Source organism: Chiloscyllium plagiosum, unplaced genomic scaffold (assembly GCF_037043375.1).
Source record: "Chiloscyllium plagiosum isolate Xiang-an unplaced genomic scaffold, Cpla_swu_hap1 HiC_scaffold_31, whole genome shotgun sequence".
Classification (NCBI taxonomy): domain Eukaryota; kingdom Metazoa; phylum Chordata; class Chondrichthyes; order Orectolobiformes; family Hemiscylliidae; genus Chiloscyllium; species Chiloscyllium plagiosum.
The window spans coordinates 2,827,188-2,850,894 of NW_028270169.1; the positions used below are offsets into that span (position 1 = coordinate 2,827,188).

The window sequence follows — 23,707 nt, forward strand, 5'->3', positions numbered from 1 at the left end:
TAACCAGGGCTGGCAGCCTGCCATCCCAGCCGTTCTCGCTCTTTTTCTGCAGACACCAAATCCCAACAGACAGCAGTTCTTGAAACCACCAGTGTCTTATACCAGCTGCACCATGTCTGCTTCTATCAGCCCACAGTGTGGAGCTTTTCTCCAGATGTTTAACACTCTACGTGCCAGGTTCTGAGAGAAGGGGGATCAGAATGTTAAAGATACTCATGCTCAGCAGGCAATATTATAGGGGGGAAAGCGGATTAGATGTTTTGGGGTGATCAGGACAAAAACAAAGGGGGGGGGAGAATGTTTTGCCTTAATTTTGCACGCAGTTTTGGTTCTCAGTCTCTTGGGTGCCCTCTGTTTCCTCAGCATATGGTGAGCGTTTGTGCAGGGTGCTGCAAGCACCTCGAATGATTAATGGCCAATGATTGATGGTGAATTTCATACAATAATAACAAAAAAATTGTGCACAAGATATGGTTTTAATTCCATACTTGAAACATTAGGGAGAAAAAAAACAGAAACCCCCATTTATTAAATTGAGCACAGCTGAGTACAAATTGAATTCTTTTTCTTACATCAGAATGGCTTGCTGTACAAAGACCAGAAGATATCTTCATCAGAGAACGAAAGGTGAACTGTAAAAAGATAGAATTTTCTAACTACTCTGTACAAGGTGAATTTTCAGCAGACTCTGCTATTAATTGAAGTGCCAATGGAGAGGTGCAGTGTGATTTTAAACAGCCACAAAGTGGAAGGAAACTGCAGTGTGGTGTACTCAGCTATGAAAGGTTGATAGCAGCAGTGTGAAAGCAAACGAACACTGAGGTCTGGTAGGGTTGATGCAGGACTCTCTAATCCCTAAATTGTATTGGATCAAGGCAGAAGCAGTTAGTCAAACCAGTGAGACAGAGTGGTGGTGGTAAGCTGAAAGAGGCAGTGAAAATTAAGTGATAAATGTAAGAATCCCAGAGTGTACTAGGTAATAAACGGCTGCTGCACACTGAATAAACACCCTGGCCTGCTTCCAAGCTGTTTATTGGTGTGCAGGAGCCATTTTTGCTGAGTACTCTCTGGGATTCCTGGGTTTACTGCAATTACATTATTCTGAAAGCCGTTGTGCAGGATTTCTCTTCTACAATAACAAATCTCATATGCTGAAGAGTCCAGGATCACTCCAGTCACCCGGTTCCCAGTCTGAAATCGCTCCAGTTGCCTGGCTCCCAACTTGGGAGTTGCTAAGCAGTGTGTAATTAATCTGCTGTAATGAACAGTATGAGCAGAGACTCTAAGTTCCACCATATAGGTAATTTGTACATTTGTAGTCAGGGCACAGTGAGCCAAGACACCAAAACGCTCCATTGGTTTCCTCCCAGTCCCAACCAATAAATCACAAAGGTCTGATAACCTACATCTCAGAGTACCTGTGGAAGTGGTCTTCACCTGCGAACAAAGCTGGGTGACAGGGTGAGGAACACAGACAGATGCTTCATTTTAACTTGCATTGTGCAATGGAAGTGGAAAAATGCATGTCAGAGGGAGCATTATAAATAGCTGATAAATATCTGATTAACCACTTTGTAGCAAAAATGGAAGGCAGGTTATCTGAATGGAAAATAGATTGGGAAAGGGGGGTGGTGCAACAATCCTAGTACACAAGTCACTGGAAGTAGATATTGGGACAAAATCCTGGAAGTCCCTCCCCAACAGCATTATGGATCTACCTGCAGCAAATGAACTGCAGCAGTCCAAGAAGGCAGCTCACCACCACCTTCTTAAGGTGGAAAGGAATGGGCAACAAAGTGCTGGCCCAGCGAGCAACACCCACATCCCATGGGTGAACAAAGCAGGTGCAGCAGGTAGTGAAGGCACCAAATGGTACGTTGGCTTTCACAGTGAGAGGATTCAAGCACTAAATGTCTTTCTGCAATTGCCTTGGCAAGACCACAATGAGAACATTGTGCACTGTTTTGGTTTCCTTATCCAAAGAAGGATGCTTGCGTTATGGAGGGAATGAAGCAAAACTTTACCAGACTGATTCCTAGATGGCAGGAGTGAAGTATGAAGAGAGACCGGATCAGTAAGAACTCTATTAAATGATACAGCAGGTTCGAAGGAACAAATGGCCTTCGCCTGCTTTGATTTTCTAAGTTTCTATCATATTGAGAATATCTGTTACATTTCACCACAGACTGAGTGCCCATCCTCAGACTGGCACCATTGCTGTCTGAAGGAAGGGAATATGAAAATGCCCACTCACACACCATCTAGTGTTCACTTGCAGAATAGCGCAGACCAAGACGTGCAAACAGTATCCTGAGCACATTCCAATGATAGCAGAAATCATAGAACATTCCAGGGCAGTACAGGCCCTTCGGCCCTCGATGTTGCGCTAACCTGTGGAACCAATCTAAAGCCCATTAAATCTACACTATTTTCACCCATATGTCTATCCAATGATCATTTAAATGCCCTTAAAGTTGGCGAGTTTACTGCTGTAGCAGTCAGGACATTTCACGCCCCTACTCCTCTGAGTGAAGAAACTACATCTGACATCTGTCCTATATCTATCACCCCTCAATTTAAAGCCATATCCCCTCGTGCTAGCCATCACTATCTGAGGAAAAGGACTCTCACTGTCCACCCTATCTAACCCTCTGATCATCTTATATGTCTCAATTAAGTCACCTCTCAACCTTCTTTCCTCTAATGAGAACAGCCTCAAGTGCCTCAGCCTTCCCTCCAGACCAGGCAACATCTGAGTAAATCTCCTCTGAACCCTTTCCAAAGTTTCCATATCCTTCCCATTATGCGATGACCAGAACTGCATGCAATACTTAAAAGTGTGGCAGCACCAGAGTTTGTACAGCTGCAACATGACCTCACGACTCCAAAACTCAATCCTTCTACCAACAAAAGCTAACACACCATATGCCTTCTTAACAACCCAGTCAACCTGGGTGGCAACTTTCAGAGACCTTTATACATGGACATTGAAATCTCTCTGTTCACCTACACGACCAAGAATCTTACATTAGCCCAGTACTCTCTATTCTTGTTGCTCCTTCCACTTTTCTGCATTAAACTCTATTTGCCACCTCTCAGCCCAGCTCTCCAGCTTATCTATATTCCTCTGAAACCTGCAACATCCCTCACAACTCCAACAACCTTAGTGTCATCCACAAATTTACTAACCCAGCCTTCTACGCCCTCATTTATAAAAATGACAAACAACAGTGGACCCAAAACAGATCCTTGCGGTACCCCACTAGTAACTGAACTCCAGGATGAATACTTCCCATCAACCACCACCCTCTGTCTTTTATCAGCTAGCCAATTTCTGATCCAAACCACTAAATCATCCTCAATCCCAACTCAAAGGGGAAAACTACTTTAAATAGTAACTGTCCTACTAAACCACTATTTCACCTGTGTCCATTTTGTACTTTTCCTCAGACAGATGGCTATGGTCAAGAATTGGTACAGACTAGTACAGTATAATCTCCAAATGCAAGACTCTGCAGACCTGAAACTACTATTTTCTGGAGTGGGGCACACATGGGAAAAAAAATTTCTTTCGACATTTGAATAAAATAATCCTGTGTTATAATAATTAAAAATGATTCAGATCTGGGATCTGTCGTCTTTATCACTCCCAGATGTGAAAAAAGAAACTGAGGATAGGCAAGGGGGAAATGTGGAATGCCCTGTTTATTGTGTCAGAAGTAAACTGGTTACATTCACTCAATTGTGAATTTCCAGTTCATGTGGCAGGTGTGGAGATAAATTTGCTTTAATCCATCATTTTTTAAAAATTACGTTTTAGTATGTCTCTTACACGTGTCTGGGTCATTTAAGGGCTGGCCTTCCTCAGACATGACAGTCCTCCATTTGGAAAACTTCCCTCTGCAGATTTAGATTGCTGAATAAAGAGACCTGATCAAGTACCTTGTGTGAAATCACTGTGGAGACCTCGTAAATAGCTGGCTCCTCAAAATGAGGACAAACTCACAAATGTGCCTGCTCTTGCAGGAAAGCACCTTCTATTTCACAATACATAGACTAGTGGCCAGAAGTAGCCATTCTGCCCTCTTCCTCACCCCAGTGTGCACTAGCAGCAATACGCAGGTGACTCTAGTTACTGACAAGAATTTCAATTCACATGCCAAGTTGTGACAGCCAAAATCATTCAAGATACCAGTCAGTGAACTATTTTTACAACAGATCTAACTTAATATGGCACTTAATAGGTGAAAAAACTGGACTGAACTGAGGAACAATATATTTAATTTTACACAGCACCTAGTTACATCCGTCAAACACATTGAAGTGCTTCACTCACTCTGAATTCTGTATTGGAATAGCTATTAAGTAGGAAAACAGGGATATAACAAATGAATCAAAATGGAAAGCCAGAAAGGATGACTTGCTCAGACAGCAAGGTATTAGTATTCGAAGTTCAAACCAGGAACTCGGAAGGGCTGCCCTCTATTGGCCTTAAACCTTTGCTAATGTACCATCATCTGCCAGTATTACAAGGCAAGGTCAATCTTACGCACTCTCTTTAATGTAAAAAAGTGCCTTTCTAGAACATATAAAATAGATGAGGGGAACAGGCAATGAAGCAACAAGTGGAAACAATGGAAGGCACAGAAAAAGCTTGATCAGAGCTATATTTGAAAGAGAGAGCAGAAGAGAAACTGGAGTTTGACAACAGTGGAGGTTTGGGGAAAGAACTCTAGAATAAAAGTGAGCCAACTAACAAAGTGATAGTAAACTATCAACAACCTGTGGCTCCCATTGCCCATAAACTGAACTGGATTAGCCATCCAAATATTGCAGCTACAACAGGCCAGAGGCAAGGAATCCTGCAGCAAGTAACTCCCCAAAGCCTGCCCATCATCTATAAGATACAAGTCAGGAGTGTGATGGAATACTCCCCACTTGCCTGGATGACTGCAGCCCCAACAACACTCAAGGAGCTTGACACTTGAAGCAGCCTTTTTGATTGTTTTTGAATGAAGTGCCAGTCACTCCCTCATGTGTACCATCTGCAAGATGCGCTGCAGAAATTCACCAAAAACCCTCAGGCAGCATCTTCCAAACCCACAACTACCTCCATCGAGAAGGACAAGGGTAGCAGGAACATGGGAACACCACCTGGTTCCCTTCCAAGCCACTCACCATCCTGACTTGGAAACATATCACCATTCCTCAGTGTCACTCAATGAAAATCCTGGAAATGCCTCCCTAACAGCCTGGTTCACCATCAAGTGGGCTGCTTTGTCCTGAATGGTGTCAAGCTTCTTAAGTGTTATTGGTGCTGCACTCATCCAAGCAAGTGGGTAATATTCCATCATACTCCTGACCTCTGCCTTGTCTACAGGTTTAGAGGAGTCAGGAAGTGAATTACTCAATGCAGTATTCCCAGCCTCTAAACTGTACTTGTAATCACTGTATTTATTATGGAGAGTTGAGTTTAAAGTCAATGGCAACCCCCACGATGTTGGTACTGGGGTATTCAGTGATGGCAACATCCTTGAATGTCAAAGGGCAGTGGCTAGATTTATTGTCTTTTATTGAGAGGGTCCTAGGGAGTGTTGCTGAACAAAGAGACCTTGGAGTGCAGGTTCATAGCTCCTTGAAAGTGGAGTCGCAGGTAGGTAGGATAGTGAAGGTGGCGTTTGGTATGCTTTCCTCTACTGGTCAGAGTATTGAGAACAGGAGTTGGGAGGTCATGTTGCGGCTGTACAGGATATTGGTAGGCCACGTTTGGAATAATGCGTGCAATTCTGGACACCTTCCTAACGGAAGAATGTTGTGAAACTTGAAAGGGTTCAGAAAAGATTTACAAGGATGTTGCCAGGGTTGGAGGATCTGAGCTATAGGAAGAAGGTGAATAGGCTGGGGCTGTTTTCCTTGGAGCATCAGAGGCTGAGGGGTGACCTTATGGAGGTTTATAAAATCATGAGGCCCACGGATAGGATAAATAGACAAAGTCTTTTCCCTGGGGTGGGGAAGTCCAGAACTAGAAGGCATAGGCTTTGGAGAGGAGAAAGATATAAGAGAGACGTATGGGGCAACTTTTTCACGCAGAGGGTGGTATGTGTATGGAATGAGCTACAAGAGGAAGTGGTGGAGGCTGATACATTTGCAACATTTAAAAGGCATCTGGATGGGTATATGAATAGGAAGGGTTTGGAGGGATATGGGCCGGGTGATGGCAGGTGGAACTAGATTGGGTTGGGATATCTGGTCGGCATGGACAAGTTGGACCAAAGGGTCTGTTTCCGTGCTGTACATCTCTATGACTCTATGATCATTGCGTGGCAGTTGTGTGGCGTGAATTTTACTTGCCACTTATCAGCCCAAGCCTGGATAATGTTCTGCACTTGCTGGATTTGAACATTGACTGCTTCAGTATCTGAGGTGTCGTGAATGGTGCTGAATATTGCACAATCAGCAGCAAACACTCTCACTTCTGACCTTATGATGGAGGGAAGATCATTAACGAAGCAGCTGAAGATGGTTTGCCCTGGGACACTACACTGAGGAACTCCAGCATAGATACCCTGGAGCTGAGATGAATAATTGCAACAACGTCAACTATCTTCCTATTTGTCAGGTCTGTCTCCAACCAGAGATACCCTCAGTACCCATTGATTCCAGTTTTGCTCTTTGATGCCACAGTTGATCAAACACAGCCTTGAGGTCAAGGAGTGTCACTCTCAGCTCACCTCTGGAATTCATCGCTTTGGTCCATGTTTGAACTAAGGCTGGAAGGAGGTCACAAGCTGAGTGACCCTAGTGGAACCTAAACTGGGCGTCACTAAGCAGGTTATTGCTGAGTAGGTGCTGTTTGATGGCACTGTTGATTATACCTCCCATCACTTTACTGATGAGCGAAAGTAGACTGATGGAGTGGCAATTGGGCATACCTGGGCAATTTACCATACTGTCGGGTTGATGCCAATGTTGGAGCTGCACTGGGAAGGCTTGGCTAAGTGACTGACATGTTCTGGCGCACATGTATTACTAGAATGTTGATAAAGCCCATGGCCTTTGCAGTACCTGGTGCCTCCAACATTTCTTGATATCACATGGAGTAAATCAAATTCACTGTAGATTGGCATTTGTGTTGCTGGGGACCAGTGGAGGAGGTCGAAATGAACCATCCACACAGCACTTCTAGTTGAAGATTGCTGCAAATGCTTCTGTCTTATCTTTTGCACTGGTGTGCTGGGCTCTTCCATCGAGGATGGGGATAATCGTGGAGTCTCCTCCTTCAGTGAATTATTTAATTATCTACCGTCATTCATGACTGGATGTGGCAGGACTGCAGAGCTTAGATCTGACCCATTGGTTGTGAGATTACTTAGCACTGCCTATCACTTGCCACTTATGCTGCTTGGTATTCAAGTAGTCTTGCTTGGTAGTTTCAACAGATTGACATCTCATCTTCATGTCTGCCTGATGCTGCTCCTGGCATGCCCTCCTGCACTCTCCACTGAACCAGGGTTGATCCCCAGATGGCAATGATTGAGTGGGGGATATACCAGGCCTTGTGTTTGCAGATTATGCTGGAGAACAATTCTGCTGCTGTTGATGGCCCCCAATGCATCATGGGTGCTCAAGCTGGAGTTGCTAGACCTGCTAAAAATCTAGGAGAAAGCGAAGATGCTGATGCTGGAGAGTCAGAGTCGAAAAGTGTGTTGCTGGAAAAGCACAGGTCAGGCAGCATCTGAGGAGCAGGTGACATTTCGGGCATAAGCCCTTCGTCAGGAATGTCCCTGAAGGGCTTATACCTGAAACGCTGACTCTCCTGCTCCTTGGATTCTGCCTGACCTGCTGTGCTTTTCCAGCACCACACTTTTCAGCTCAGTTAAAAGTCGGTCCCAAGTAGCACAGCGATAATGCTAGTGATTTTTGAGAACATTTGTAGCTCAGGTTGTAAGTTAGCTCGCTAAGCGGGAAGCTTTGTTTTCAGATGTATTGTCACTATACTAGGTAAGTGAGAGTCTCTGGTGAAGCGCATGTGATATGTCCCGCCTCTCGACTTATAGGTCTTGGTTTCTTAAGGTGGGCAATGTCACTTCCAGTTTTTTTTCAAGAGAAGGTAGATGAGGTCTAAGTCAATGTGTTTATTGATGGAGTTTTGGTTAAATGCCATGCTTCTAAGAATTCTCGTGCACGTCTTTGTTTCGCCTGTCCGAGGATGTGTGTGTTGTCCCAATCAAGGAGGTCGTCCTTCTTTGTCTGTATGTGTGGAAACTAGTGATAGTGGGTCATGTGAAGGGTAGGGCGTGCCTCACAAATCTTACTGAGATCTTTGAGAAGGTGCCCAAACAGATGGATGAGGGTAAAGTGGTTGATGTGGTGTATATGGATTTCAGTAAGGTGTTTGATAAAATTCCCCACAGTAAGCTATACACAAAATACGGAGGTATGGGATTGAGGGTGATTTAGTGGTTTGGATCAGAAATTGGCTAGCTGAGAAAAGACTAGTGGTCGATAGGAAATATTCATCCTGGAGTTCAGTTACTAGTGGGGTACCGCAAGGATCTGTTTTGGGTCCACTGTTGTTTGTCATTTATATAAATGATCTGGATGAGGGCATAGAAGGATGGGTTAGTAAATTTGTGGATGAAACCAAGGTCAGTAGAGTCATGGATAGTGACGAAGGATGTTGCAGGTTACAAAGAGACATTGATAAGCTGGGCTGAGAGGTGGCAAATAGAGCTTAATCTTGGTGTCCAGGTACATAGATCCCTGAAAGCTGCCACCCAGGTTGATAGTGTTGTTAAGAAGGTATATGATGTGTTAGCCTTTATTGGTAGAGGGATTGAGTTTTGGAACCACAAGGTCATGCTGCGGCTGTACAAAACTCTGGTGCAGCCGCACTTGGAGTATTGCATACAGTTCTGGTCACCGCATTATAGGAAGGATGTGGAAGCTTTGGAAAGGGTTCAGAGGAGATTTCCTAGGATGTTGCCTGGTGTGGAAGGGAGGTCTTGTGAGGAAAGTTTGAGGGACTTGAAGCTGTTTGAGAGAGAAGAAGGTTGAGAGGTGACTTAATTGAGACATTTAAGATAATCAGAGGGTTAGATAGGTTGGACAGTGAGAGTCTTTTTTCCTCGGATGGTGATTGCTAGCATGAGGGGACATAACTTTAAACTGAGGGGTGAGAGATATAGGACAGATGTCAGAGGTAGTTTCTTTACTCAGAGAGTAGTAAGGGTGTGGAACACACTGCCTGCAATAGCAGTAGACTCACCAACGTTAAGGGCATTTAAATGATCATTGGAGAGACATACGAATGAGAATGGAATGGTGTAGGTTAGACAGAATTCAGATTGATTTCACAGGTCGTGCAATGCCGAGGGCCGAAGGGCCTGTCCTGCGCAGTAATGTTCTACGTTCTAAATTCCACAATGTGCCATGGGGGAAATCTGAACCCGGGACTAAAAGGTGAGCAATAATACCGCTAGGCCATCAGCACCCCCTTGGATGTTGAGCCACATGAACAAGACATAAGAGGAGGTCATCAGCCCTTCGAGCCTGCTCCAGCGTTTAATAAGATCTTGGCTGATCTGATTTTAATCTCTACCCTACATTCCTGCATATCCCCAATAATCTTTCATCCCTTTGGTAGTCCCATTTCAGGCACCTAAAAAGATTCAAAGTAGTAGATAAAAGTAACTAAAACACTGCAGCTATTAACAGAGCATATACAGACCAAACATGCAACATTTTCTCCCCCCGTGGACATTCAGTTCCATCAACTCAGTTGCATACAATTGAGCAGAATACAGAAAATGTAGAGAACTGAAAAAGGAGTGAAGTGGGATTGAGGAGTTAGAAGATCAGTAATTAACATAAAAAGAATACAAAGAGTTTATCAGCTTAAGTGAAAGAAAGAAATATGTGCATTTATATGGCATTTTTCACAATGATCAGACCTCTCAAAATGCTTTTCAGCAAATTAAGTACTTTTGAAGTAGTCACTGTTGTAATGTGAGAAACTCTGCAGCCGACATATACACAGCAAACTCCCACAAACAGCAACGCAATCATGACCCAAATAAAGTGGGATATTTTGGTGATGTTGATTGAGGGATAGATTTTGGGAGCGTAGGCACCATAAGCAACAGGATCAGGAGTTGGCTGCTTGGCCCCTCAAACCTGTTCTGTCGTTCATTAGGATCATGGCTGATCCAATATTTCTCACTTTCCCTTGCCTGGACTTTTCCCTGTAACCCTTTATTCCCTTGCTGATTGGGAATCTATCTCAGCCTTAAATATACACAAGGACTCTGCCCCACAGCTCTCTGTGGCAAGGAGTTCCAAAGACTCAGAAAATAAATCTCTTCATCTCAGCCTTAAATTGATGTCCCTTTACTCTGAGACAATGCTCTCTGGTCCTCGACTCTCTCATGAGGGGGAACATCCTCTCAGCATTTACCCTGTCAAATCTATTTATGAAGCTGAAGAATCTTATACATTTCAATTAGATCACCAGGGATAAATCCCCAGCTCTTCTTTAATGTCATGCAATCTTTTAGATCGATGCAGGCAGATGGATTCCCAGTTTCATATTGCATCTGGACTACAATACTTCTAACAGTGCTGCACTCCCTCTGTACTGCACTGAAATGTGCAAGCACTGGAGAGTGACTTGAACCTAGGACTTTGTTATTCAATGAATATCGTGCTACCAACTGAGCAATGGCTGACAAAATTAAATGGTAAAAGGTTAAATTAAGGATAATCTGGTGGGGTTGATTCAGAACCAAAAAGGAAATTTGTGGAGGAAAAGGACACAACTCTGATACTTTATCAACACTTTGTACCTGTCTTCATAAACTAAGATGCTGTTGCTAATGATCACAATATAAAAGAGGAAGCTGTAGAGTCATCACACAGCATAGCAACAGATGAAGGAAAGATTTTACAGACTGACTGTCCTCAAACTGATTCGGTCTGGATAATATGCATCCGAAGCTATGGGAAGTCAGGGTGAAATCTGCAAAGTGAATGTTACAACCTTGTTTTACAAAGGGGAAAAGGATAATCACAAGAGCCACAGCCAAATCAGGACAATTTTGGTAGTAGGGAAACTTTTAGATATAAATAATTACTTGTCACTAGGAAAAACACAAAAATAAATGACAGCCAGCATGAATCGATCCAAGACAAATCAGGTCTGCAAAGTGGATTGAATTCTTCAATAACATGATAAGTATTGAAGGGTAGTGACACAGGTGTGCATCAAGACTTTCAAGATAAAGTACCAGAAACAGATATGTCTGAAAAACGAAGCTGAGAGATTAAAGGGGCAGTTCTATGTGTAAAGGGAAACAACCTAATGGACAAGGATTTCCACTGTGTCCTTAATCTACTGCACTGAACGAAGAACAAACAAAGAACAAAGAAAATTACAGCACAAGACCAGGCCCTTCGGCCCTCCAAGTCTGTGCTGACCCAGATCCTCTACCTACACCTGTCACCTATTTTATAAGGATCTGTATCCCTTTGTTCCCTGCATTCAAGTATCTGTCTAGACACATCTTAAATGACTACTGTACCTGTCCCTACTACCTCCGCTGACAACACATTCCAGGCACCCACCACCCTCTGCATAAAGACCTGTCCACACATATCTCCCTTAAACCTTTCCACTCTCACCTTGAACTTGTGACCCCCAGTAATTGAGTCCCCCAATCTGGGAAAAAGCTTCTTGCTATCCATCCTGTCTACACCTCTTATGATTTTGTAGATATCAATCAGGTTCCCCCTCTCAATCTTTGCCTTTCTAATGAAAATAATCCTAATCTACTCAACCTCCCTTCATAGCTAGAACCCTCCATACCAGCCAACATCCTGGTGAACCTCCTCTGTACCCTCTCCAAAGCATCCACATCCTTTTGGTAATGTGGCAACCAGAACTGTATTCCAAATGTGGCCAAACCAAAGTCTTATACGAGTGTAACATGACCTGCCAACTCTTGTACTCAATACCCCATCCGATGAAGTAAAGCATGTCTTATGCCTTCTTGACCACTCTGTCGACCTGCATTGCCATCTTCAGGGTACAATAGACTTGAACACCCAGATCTCTCTGTCAATTTTCCCCAGGGTTTTTCCATTTACCGTATAATTCACTCTTGAATTTGATCTTCTAAAATGCATCACCTCGCATTTGCCTGGATTGAACTCCGTCTGCCATTTCTCTGCCCAACTCTCTAATCTATCTATATTCTACTGCATTCTCTGACAGTCCCCTTCACTATCCACCAATCTTAGTGTCATCTGCACACTTGCTAATCAGACCATCTATATCTTCCTCCTGATCATTTATGTATATCACAAACAACAGTGGTCCCAACACTGATCCCCGTGGAACACCACTGGTCACAAGTCTCCATTTTAAGAAACACCATTCCACTATTACTTTCTGTCTCCTGTTGCCCAGCCAGGTCTCTATCCATCTAGCTAGTAAACCATGGACCACACGTGACTTTACTCTGACAGTGCGGCGCTTCCACAGCATTGTCCTTTGGACAGTCTGGCACTTCCTCAGTAGTGAATCTTTGTCAGTGCGGCCTTGTCCTGCAGTGGACTGAATTTTAAAACCTATTACTCCACTTCATTCCATTAACACTATGTAAATGAGAAACAAAAACAGAAATTGCTGGAAAAGCTCAGCAGGTCTGGCAGCATCTGTGAAAAAGAAATCAGAGTTAACATTTCTAGTCGAGTGACCCTTCCTCAGAAATATTGGTTTTTCTTTCAGTTTTCACTTTGTAAATGGTTGTAGTAGCTCTGCCCTATTCTGTCAATCAAACTGGACATTTGGACTTCGTGCTGGGCTCCACCATGCCCTTCCCAACAGGTTATGGACTCTCCATTAGCCTACCATGGGGAACCTTATCAAACGCCTTACTGAAGTCAATGTATGTGACATCTACAGCCCATCCCTCATCAATCAACTTTGTCACTTCCTCAAAGAATTCTATTAAGTTGGTATGACATGACCTTCCCTGCACAAAATCATGCTGCCCATCACAGATAAGCCCATTTTCTTCCAAATGTAAATAGATCCTATCCCTCAGGATCTTCTCCAGCAGCTTCCCTACCACTTACATCAGGCTCACCCATCTATAATTACCTGGATTATCACTGCTACCCTTCTGAAACAAGGGGACAACATTAGCAATTCTCCAGTCTTCCAGGACCTTAACCATAGAGTCATAGAGATGTACAGCATGGAAACAGACCCTTCGGTCCAACCTGTCCATGCCGACCAGATATCCCAACCCAATCCAGTCCCACCTGCCCGCACCCGGCCCATATCCCTCCAAACCCTTCCTATTCATATACCCATCCAAATGCCTCTTAAATGTTGCAATTGTACCAGCCTCCACCACATCCTCTGGCAGCTCATCCCATACACGTACCACCCTCTGCGTGAAAAAGTTGCCCCTTAGGTCTCTTTTATGTCTTTCCCCTCTCACCCTCAACCTCTGACCTCTAGTTCTGGACTCCCCAACCCCAGGGAGAAGACTTTGCCTATTTATCCTATCCATGCCCCTCAATTTTGTAAACCTCTATAAGGTCACCCCTCAGCCTCCGACGCTCCAGGGAAAACAGCCCCAGCCTGTTCAGCCTCTCCCTGTAGCTCAGATCCTTCAACTCTGGCAACATCCTTGTAAATCTTTTCTGAACCCTTTCAAGTTTCACAACATCTTTCCAATAGGAAGGAGACCAGAATTGCACGCAATATTCCAACAGAGGCCTAACCAATGTCCTGTACAGCCGCAACATGACCTCCCAACTCCTGTACTCAATACTCTGACCAATAAAGGAAAGCATACCAAATGCCGCCTTCACTATCCTATCTACCTGAGACTCTACTTTCAAGGAGCTATGAACCTGCACTCCAAGGTCTCTTTGCTCAGCAACACTCCCTAGGACCTTACCATTAAGTGTATAAGTCCTGCTAAGATTTGCTTTCCCAAAATGCAGCACCTTGCATTTATCTGAATTAAACTCCATCTGTCACTTCTCAGCCCATTGGTCCATCTGGTCCAGATCCTGTTGTAATCTGAGGTAACCCTCTTCACTGTCCACAACACCTCCAAGTTTGGTGTCATCTGCAAACTTACTAACTGTACCTCTTATGCTCACATCCAAATCATTTATGTAAATGACAAAAAGTAGAGGGCCCAGCACCGATCCTTCTGGCACTCCACTGGTCACAGGTCTCCAGTCTGAAAAGCAACCCTCCACCACCACCCTGTCTTCTACCTTTGAGCCAGTTCTGTATCCAAATGGCTAGTTCTCCCTGTACTCCATGAGATCTAACCTTGCTAATCAGTCTCCCATGGGGAAACTTGTCGAACGCCTTACTGAAGTCCATATAGATCACATCTATTGCTCTGCCCTCATCAATCCTCTTTGTTACTTCATCAAAAAACTCAATCAAGTTTGAGAGACATGATTTCCCATGCACAAAGCCATGTTGACTATCCCAAATCAGTCCTTGCCTTTCCAAATACATGTACATCCTGTCCCTCAGGATTCCCTCTAACAACTTGCCCACCACCAAGGTCAGGCTCACTGGTCTATAGTTCCCTGGCTTGTCTTTACCACCCTTCTTACCACGTTTGCCAACCTCCAGTCTTCCAGCACTTCACCTGTGACTATCGATGATACAAATATCTCAGCAAGAGGCCCAGCAATCACTTCTCTAGCTTCCCACAGAGTTCTCGGGTATTCCTGATCAGGTCCTGGGGATTTATCCACCTTTAACCGTTTCAAGACATCCAGCACTTCCTCCTCTGTAATCTGGACATTTTGCAAGATGTCACCACCTATTTCCCTACAGTCTATATCTTCCATATCCTTTTCCACAGTGAATACTGATGCAAAATATTCATTTAGTATCTCCCCCGTTTTCTGTGGCTCCACACAAAGGCCGCCTTGCTGATCTTTGAGGGGCCCTATTCTCTCCCTAGTTACCCTTTTGTCCTTAATATATTTGTAAAAACCCTTTGGATTCTCCTTAATTCTATTTGCCAAAGCTATCTCATGTCCCCGTTTTGCCCTCCTGATTTCCCTCTTAAGTATACTCCTGCTTTCTTTATATTCTTCTAAAGATTCTATCGATCTATCCTGTCTATACCTGACATATGCTTTCTTCTTTTTCTTTAGTCAGCCAGCATTCCTTATACCTACCAGCCTTCCCTTTCACCCTGACAGGAACCATGTTTAAGGATGCTGCAAAGATATCTCTTAAGGCTCTAGCTATTTCCTCTCTGGCGGCCCTCAGAAACCTGGGATAGAGCCCATTTGATCCTGGGGACTTATCCACCTTAATGCTTTTTAGAATACTCAAAACTTCCTCCCTTCTTAGCTGACTAATCAAACATCTATCTCTAACCTCAACTATCCATCATATATCGCATTGCTGCACTGATGGAGAATTTTGTTTCATTCGTAGATGCATTTGCCATGTGTTGCACTCAATTATGTGCCTTTCAAGAAATAAAATTACAAGTCAGAAGGACAACTCACCTTTAAGCTGGGAATGGTGCACAGCAAACATGTTTATAGCCATGAGCTGCAGCATGCGTGTATTACCAATGGGGGATGGGCTATGTTGAAGCAGTGCTCGGAACTCCTTCAGAACATTTGCAGCCACTAAAGGAAAGGTCTCCATTCTACAATAAAAAGACAAAAAGAATTTGTATTTGTACAGTACCTTTCACAACCGCAGGATACCTATGAGCTCATTAAAGTTAATTAAGTATCAAAATCCAGTAACTAATTTGTGCAGAAAAAGATCCCACAAAGAGAAAATCCATGTTAATGAATTTGGTTAAGGATGGTCAGGCCACCAGAAGGAATTCCCCTGCTTTATATAAATTGCGCCCTCAGATATTTTACATCCACTTTGGGCAGCTGTCTACCACCTTCTCAAGGGCAATCATGAACGGGCAATAAATGCTGACCCAGCCAGTGGAGCCAACATCCCATGAATGTATAAAAGTAATCACAATTGTTTGAACAACCGAACATCATGTTGATAGAAAGAGAACATTGGAATCAGTCCCAGAGAACAAAGGGTGGGAAACAGAACAAATCTTTCAAAAAGAGGAATAGGGATCAGCCAGAAAATTGCAGCCCAGTTATTCTTACCTGAATAACTGACAAACTGTTCAAGTTTGTGATATTGGATGAAATTACTGAGCAACTAAAATTAATCTCAATCAAACATTATTATTTCTGAAGGGCAGGTTACACTTGACCAAACTAAAAGCATTTTTGCAAAAATACAAAGGGTAAAGGAAATACTGTGTATATTTATATTTACGTCTTCAAAAATATTTTGAGAAGCTTAAACAAAGAGATACGGTAAAAACAATAGTACATCAAATTAAAGAGAAGGAGATGGAGCAATGATTCAGAGACAACAAAGTTTGGGTAATGGAAGTTTCTATAAATGGAAAGATGTCATGAATTAAACTCTACTTGAGTCTGAGCGGGCTGCTCTTATTTAGTTTGAACTTGGCAATCAAAACAATGTTGAAATTTGACAATAATAAATTTTATGGGGTTGGAGCTTACGAATTATGGCCAAGGACATGAATGACTGCTGAGAAATGGGCAAATAAGTGGAAAATACAGTTCGATGTGGAAATGGCACAGCAGTGGAAAAGGAAGATATATCTCAGATGATGAGATTTTAAATCGATTGGCAATGTGGTTGCATTATGGATATGTTATTAGACGAGTAAACCTGAGGCTGAACTAATGTTTCAGAAACTAATTCAAATTCTACAGTGGCAATTGGGGAAGTTAAATTCAATTAGTTAAAGATCTGCAATAAAGAAGTAATCTCTGTCTTTTTAAGAATAAAAGTAACAGAGTATTGTTAGAACTCATTTGTTTCGCTAATGTGCTTCAGGAAGGAAGATTTGTCATCCTTATCCAGTCCTGTCCCTACATGTAACTCTAGACCCACAACAATGCAACTAACTCTTAACTTTGAAATGACCTAATAAGCTATGAAAAAGGCCCAGTTATAATAAAAACAGACCTATTATCTGGCATCAACCGAGGTAACCAGATGTAGAAAAGGCAGATCCTACCAATCAACCCTTCAAAGTCCTCCTCACTCACATTTAGGGAATTGCACCAAAACTGGGAGAACTATTCCACAGATTAAGCCAATGACCTAGACTCCTCCATTGCCATCCCTAAATACGTCAGTCTAACCAGCGAGACAGATTAACCAGAGGTGGCAACACAGTGGTATACAGTCAGGAGGAAGTGGGTCCAGGAGTCCACAATATTGCCTATGAACTCTCAAAGTCTCATGACATCAGATCAAATGTAGACAAAGAAACCTCCTGCCAATTACTGCCCACTCATTCTCTGATGAATTAATGCTGTACCACGTTGAACACCTCTTAAGAGGAAACAGAAAACTTTGTTTTTAAATTAAAGGAAAATTTAAAAAGTAAAAGAAATTTAAAAACTTAAAAGAAAATAGAGGAAATAGAGGCCGGCAAGGCCTCAAAAGTTATTCTGGATGGGAAACTTCAACGTCCATGTGAAGTGACAGTGACTGACTGTCACTGAAGTTAATTAAGTATCAAAATCCAGTAACTAATTTGCGCAGAAAAAGATCCCACAAAGAGAAAATCCATGTTAATGAATTTGGTTAAGGATGGTCAGGCCACCAGAAGGAATTCCCCTACTTTATCTAAATTGTGCCCTCAGATATTTTACATCCACTTCGGGCAGCTGTCTACCACCTTCTCAAGGGCAATTATAAATGGGCAATAAATGCTGACCCAGCCAGTGGAGCCAACATCCCATGAATGAATAAAAGTAATCACAATTGTTTGAATAACCCGAACATCATGTTGACAGAAGCTTGGGTAGAAAGAGATTATGTGGAAGCAAGAAGCTCCACAAAATTGAAATCAATGGGAATTAAACAAGAACACCTTCTTAACTAGCAGCACAACGGGAATCACATGGACTACAGTTGCTCATCAACACCTTGTCAAGAATTCTAACAACAAATAACTTTTCGCATTCCAAGAACAAATTTAAAAGAGCAGAGGATCCTTGGACTGCAGAAAAACTAACCATTTAAACATTGCAGCACAAACAGACAGGGTCATGCAATGATCAATGTAATACTTAGTTTGTATCTAGAGACACATAATACAAAAACACGTTATCAATGCTGAACTTGCACATGACCTTCGAGAGACTGCAGGTGAGATTCTGAGCCATTTTGGACTCTGCTAAAAGGTGCAATGTAAATTCATAAGGATGAGCTACACTAATCAAAATAAGCTGAGACTATTTTTCACCACAGTGGAGAAGGTTAAGGAAAAACCTGACTGAGATCTAAAAGATTATTAAAACATTTGGTACCGTAGATAGTGATACATAGTTTCCACTGGGCTGTGCGACGGCAAAGAGAGAATACAAAAATAATCCCAAAAACAAACCAAAGGGGACATTATAGAGTACTTCCTCACAGATGGGTTGGCAGGAACACAGAATTCCCTACCATCAGCCATTTCTGAAGAAAAGTTGATATCCTTTCTTAAAAGCAACACAGAAATAATGCCTGTGAACGGTTAGAGTACGAGGAGCAGGAAAATGAAATTAGGCAAGGAATCTGAAGGGAAACTCACAACACAGATGCAAGAGCATAGTTTGACATGGCAGGGTGTGTTGAACTAGGGGGCACAATCTCAGAATAAGAGACAGGCAATTTAGCACTGAGGCAAGGAAGAAAGTCTTCACTCAGGGAATGGTGAATCATTGGGATCCTCAGATGGAGGCTCCATCATTAAGTAAGTTCAAGACAGAGACCAACAGATTTCAATAGATTAAAACATCAGGGGGTATAGCGATATAGCAGGAAATGGCGTTAAGCAGAAAATCCAATAATAACTGAATGGTTGAGCAACTCAAGGGGCCTGAAAGGTTTAGTCCTGCTCTTATTTCCTATATCCTTATGCAATACAAATGATGTGTTTCTGTAGATTGTGATCTTTGCCATCACCGATACACAACATTCTATACTGGATCAGACTGTAGCTTTGTCCTTTTACCCTTTGGCCCTACTTATTTGATGTAGAAGGCTCCAAGTGATGCCAACTGAAAAGATTGTCTCATGCCTGCACTGCCTTTGAATCCAGATTCTTAAAAGTCACCGTCAAGCCCAGTGTCCAATTCACCACCACCACCACCACCACCAGTCATTTCCATCTACAAATTGTAAATTTCCCCTAATGATCTTACATGCCATGTATTTCATCAGCACGTCCCTCAAAAGTGAAAATGGTTTTGATAAACATTTTCTCTGTATATTCAAAGCACTGTTCTCATAGAGATTATGGGATCTCCATGTCCCTAGCAAAGACAACTCTCTCTTATGTTTGTCCATATCCTGCCATCTCTCAGCCACTGCTCATAACAAAACAGATTTTCATTTTCAACTGACAAATTACTTCTAGCAACTGAGCAAATCTCCTCAGCTACATCAATCACTAACATAGATAGAGTGTGAGTAGGGTGATTACTACAGCACTTCAGAACACAAAGAAGGTGATGAAAGTGACTTTGATGTTCTGAAATTTTGTAATGGAAAATTTGGCAATGAAATCTGCTTTATATTAAAAAAATGAACACTGTTCCATCAGAGAGCTATCTATTTCTCGAACTTCAAACTGTAACACAACCCAAATCCAACTGTCACAGAAACATCAAAGGAGCAAGTATCTAAACTACAACTTACCTGTGCCATATGCATTTAAACCTGAATCTATGCTGAGCAAGTGCCCGGCTATTCCAGTTCAACATAAACCCTAGCTCTTTGGTTGCTGCCAAGTTGTGAATACAGAACAGAAAAACACTTATCGGATCCAAACACAATGCCGATCCAAGTATGAAAATTCTAACTCACGATTTCTGCTCATCTCCATTACAATGAAACTCTGACTCATTGGGCTTGCTGGTAGGTCAGCTGAAGACCTGAGCAACCATTGAGAACAGTGTAAACACAAACATTATCTCACTTCAGTAGCAAACTGCAGGTTTGGTTATTAACTACACCTTTAGCACCAATTGCATCTGACTTTGCATACCATGTTACAGATACATGTTTCATTCCCCCCGAGTCATTGATATACTGATGACATTGAACCAGCAAGAATAGGAATGGAGTGTTCATCTCTTTCTCAGAAGCTGGGCAGTTCCAGCATGGTCACTTCATTGGCCATTCCTAGCTGCACTAACAAAATGATGAATTGTCTTTTTGGACCAAAGCATGCTTGATGATAGCCGATATCACCCAACACCAGGTTACAGCCCACCCTAGCCCAACACCAGCACCTCCAAGTCATCAATCCAATATCACAGCAGCTTTCTAGGCCACTCAGAAGCCAATAAGAGTCAACTGGATTGTGGGACTGTAGTCAAGTCCAAACCAAACTGAATAAGCTAAACCTTTCCGAAGGGCATTACTAATCCAGCTGAGTTCTTACAGTAAAAAGACAGCTTTTATGGTCATTTATTTTCTGGTGTATGACCCTCAAATTATCAAATTTGTTGACTTATATTTCATCATTTGTGTTGGAGAGATCGGAATTTGTGACCTCTAGTCTCGTTCTAGTCTAATCATTACCAACATACTTTGTACTTAATCATATCCTCATTCACTGTTCCTTTGCAATCTGGAGCATGAAACTATTTATAACAAAAGCAAAATAATACAGATGCTGTAAACTTGAAACAGAGAACGCTGGAGAAACTCAGCAGGTCTGGCAGCATCTGTGGATAGAGAAACAGAGTTAACGTTTCAAGTCCAATATGACTCTCCTTCCGATCTGAAGAGGAGCCATGCCAGACTCAAAATGTTAACTCTGTTTCTCTCTCCACAGATACTGCCAGACCTGCTGAGTTTCTCCAGTGTTCTCTTTGTTTGCTGCATGGAGCTCCTTGACTAATTCACATCATCTATAGCCAAAATACACTGATCCTAATTTTGAAAAGAACCAGTACTGGTGGGAGGCTATACTTTGTATCTGATACTCTGATATAAGCAATTCTCAGCCCTTGGGCACAATCTAGAAATCATTAAGCAAAACTTCATTTCCTCGACAATTCTGGAGTGTATTGCATTTGGTCCAGGTGCCCCGTATAGTTTTAAGGCTTTGAGTTACTTCCCAACAACGCATTACTGACCTCTACATATGTTACGGATTTCTGAACCAGTCTGAGTGCATCTGGAATTGGTCCAAAGTCTTCACTTGAGAAGACTGATGTGCTGCCATTTCCTGATTTTCCCCATGACATTTCTCCACAACTTATCCCATAAAGGACTGACCCGGAATCCACCACTCAGCTTATATTATACATTGCTTTATGAAACATATTTAGTCAGTAGACTTCAACAAGCTCCTTTACTAATTTTCTTTTCACCCCTTAAACATCTTGGGGGTGGGCAGCAAATTGACACAGTTGTCATACTGCATGCAGTTCTCTAGAAATAAGCAGTCACTATAATATACCCAGATTATCAACTGGGAATAGTGACAGCATTCCTACAATGTAAATCCAAGGTAAGACTTGATCCCAGCAGCTCATACACTCCCCCTGTACCCAATGCACCCATATTCCTGTGTGGACAGTAAATATAGCATTACCAGAGTTTCAGGTAAGAGCACTCCCTTTTCACCTGCCCTGAATTGTAATTGTGACTGACCACTATATCGCACCAAGATATCACAAAGAGTCATTACATCACGGCTAGATTATTGGGTTAAAAGCTTCCATATAGCCAGGACAGACAGGCAGAAGGTTGGAAGAACACAGCAAGCCAGGTAGCATTAAGAGGTGGAGAAGTCGACGTTTCAGGTATAACCCTTCTTCAGGACTGGAGTGGGTGTGAGGGGAGCTGTAGATAAAGTGGGAGGCAGGATTAGGGTGGTGAAGTGGGGAAAGGTGAAGACAGGTAGAGGTCAATGGGAGGAATGAATCTAGTCTGGAAGGAAGGGTTGATGAGAGGAATGGAAGGGAGGCGAAGGGACTGGGAAGGGAGTCAGCGGATGGGAAGGGAGGTTATTTGAAATTGGAGGAGCTGTGGTTTGTTTTAGCAATGGAGAAGGCCAAGAATGGTCATGTTGGAAAGGGAGTGGTTGGGCGGTGACTGGGAGGTCAGGTCAGCCCGACTGGACTCGGCCGCAATGCTCGGTGAACTGTTCCCTAAATTTATGTTTAGTCTCCCTGATGCCAAGACCATCACATTGGGAGCACCTCATGCAGTAAACTAGGTTGGGGGAAAGGCAGGTAAACCTCAGTGTCACCTGGAAGGACTGTTTGGGCCCTGGATGGAGGTGAGGGGGGTGGTGTATCAGCAGGTTTTGCATATTTTCTGGGACAGGGACTAAGCTTCACCAAGTCACTAAGGTGAGAATAATTACCTTCCTGTCACCAAGGTACTGGGAAGGCTCATCATTTCCCCCATCAAAACTCCCAGGCACCAGGGATCACTGCACCACAGTCCAGACCTTCGATGAGAGACAGCTTTCAATATATGGCACTCAGAACCTACTTCATAGAAAGACTGTTGACCTCATCTGAAGGTGTGCATCTGGAGTTACAAACAATTATGAGCCAGAAATCCATCTTGCCCTCTCACAGTCTGTGACTACTATCTTGGGTACTTCATCATATAATGCAAGAGCAGGAAGAACCTGCTCTTGCATTATATGTGGGCGGCACGATGGCACAGTGGTTAGCACTGCTGCCTCACAGCGCCAGAGACCCGGGTTCAATTCCCGCCTCAGGCGACTGACTGTGTGGAGTTTGCACGTTCTCCCCGTGTCTGCGTGGGTTTCCTCCGGGTGCTCCGGTTTCCTCCCACAGTCCAAGGATGTGCAGGTCAGGTGAATTGGCCATGCTAAATTGCCCGTAGTGTTAGGTAAGGGGTAAATGTAGGGGTATGGGTGGGTTGCGCTTCGGCGGGTCAGTGTGGACTTGTTGGGCCAAAGGGCCTGTTTCCACACCGTATGTAATCTAAAACCCTGCATTCACCTTCTCCTCGAATGAACAATGCCTCCTCCACTGAATTACAGACATTATAGCAAAGGGCTTTGACCGATGTCACAGCTCAATTGGGACCCTCTTCTTCCCTCAATGAGTCAGATCAAAATTGGAGATCCACGATCACAAATCTGAAAGGGCAAACTGAGGTAAAGTTTTATAACTGGGAGAAAGTGAGGACTGCAGATGCTGGATTGAACAGAGTCAAGAGTGGGGTGCTGGAAAAGCACAGCAGGTCAGGCAGCATCCGAGGAGCAGGAGAAACGATGTTTCAGGCAAGAGCCCTTCATCAGCAATGAGGCTTGTGGGCCGGGGGAGCGGTGAGATAAATGGGAGAGGGGTGGGTCTGGGGGAAGGTAGGTGAGAGTGCAATAGGTAGATGGAGATGGGGGCGAAGGTGATAGGTCGGAGAGGAGGGTGGAGCGGATAGGTAGAAAGGAAGATGGACAGGTAGGGCATTCCTGATGAAGGGCTCTTGCCCAAAATGTCGATTCTCCTGTGCCTTGGATGCTGCCTAGCCTGTTGTGCTTTTCCAGCACTCCATTCTCAACTCTGATCTCCAGCATCTGCAGTC

At 43.2% G+C, this 23,707-nt stretch overlaps 1 protein-coding gene across 1 annotated transcript in view; it reads right to left on the reverse strand.

Annotated features, from left to right (window-relative positions):
* smg6 (SMG6 nonsense mediated mRNA decay factor) overlaps positions 1-23,707 on the reverse strand; it is a 488,459-nt gene that overhangs the window by 351,642 nt on the left and 113,110 nt on the right. The window contains exon 9 of the mRNA XM_087977135.1: positions 15,571-15,716. Within this exon, the coding sequence (XP_087833261.1) occupies positions 15,571-15,716 (146 nt within the window). The remainder of the gene's footprint in view (positions 1-15,570; positions 15,717-23,707) is intronic.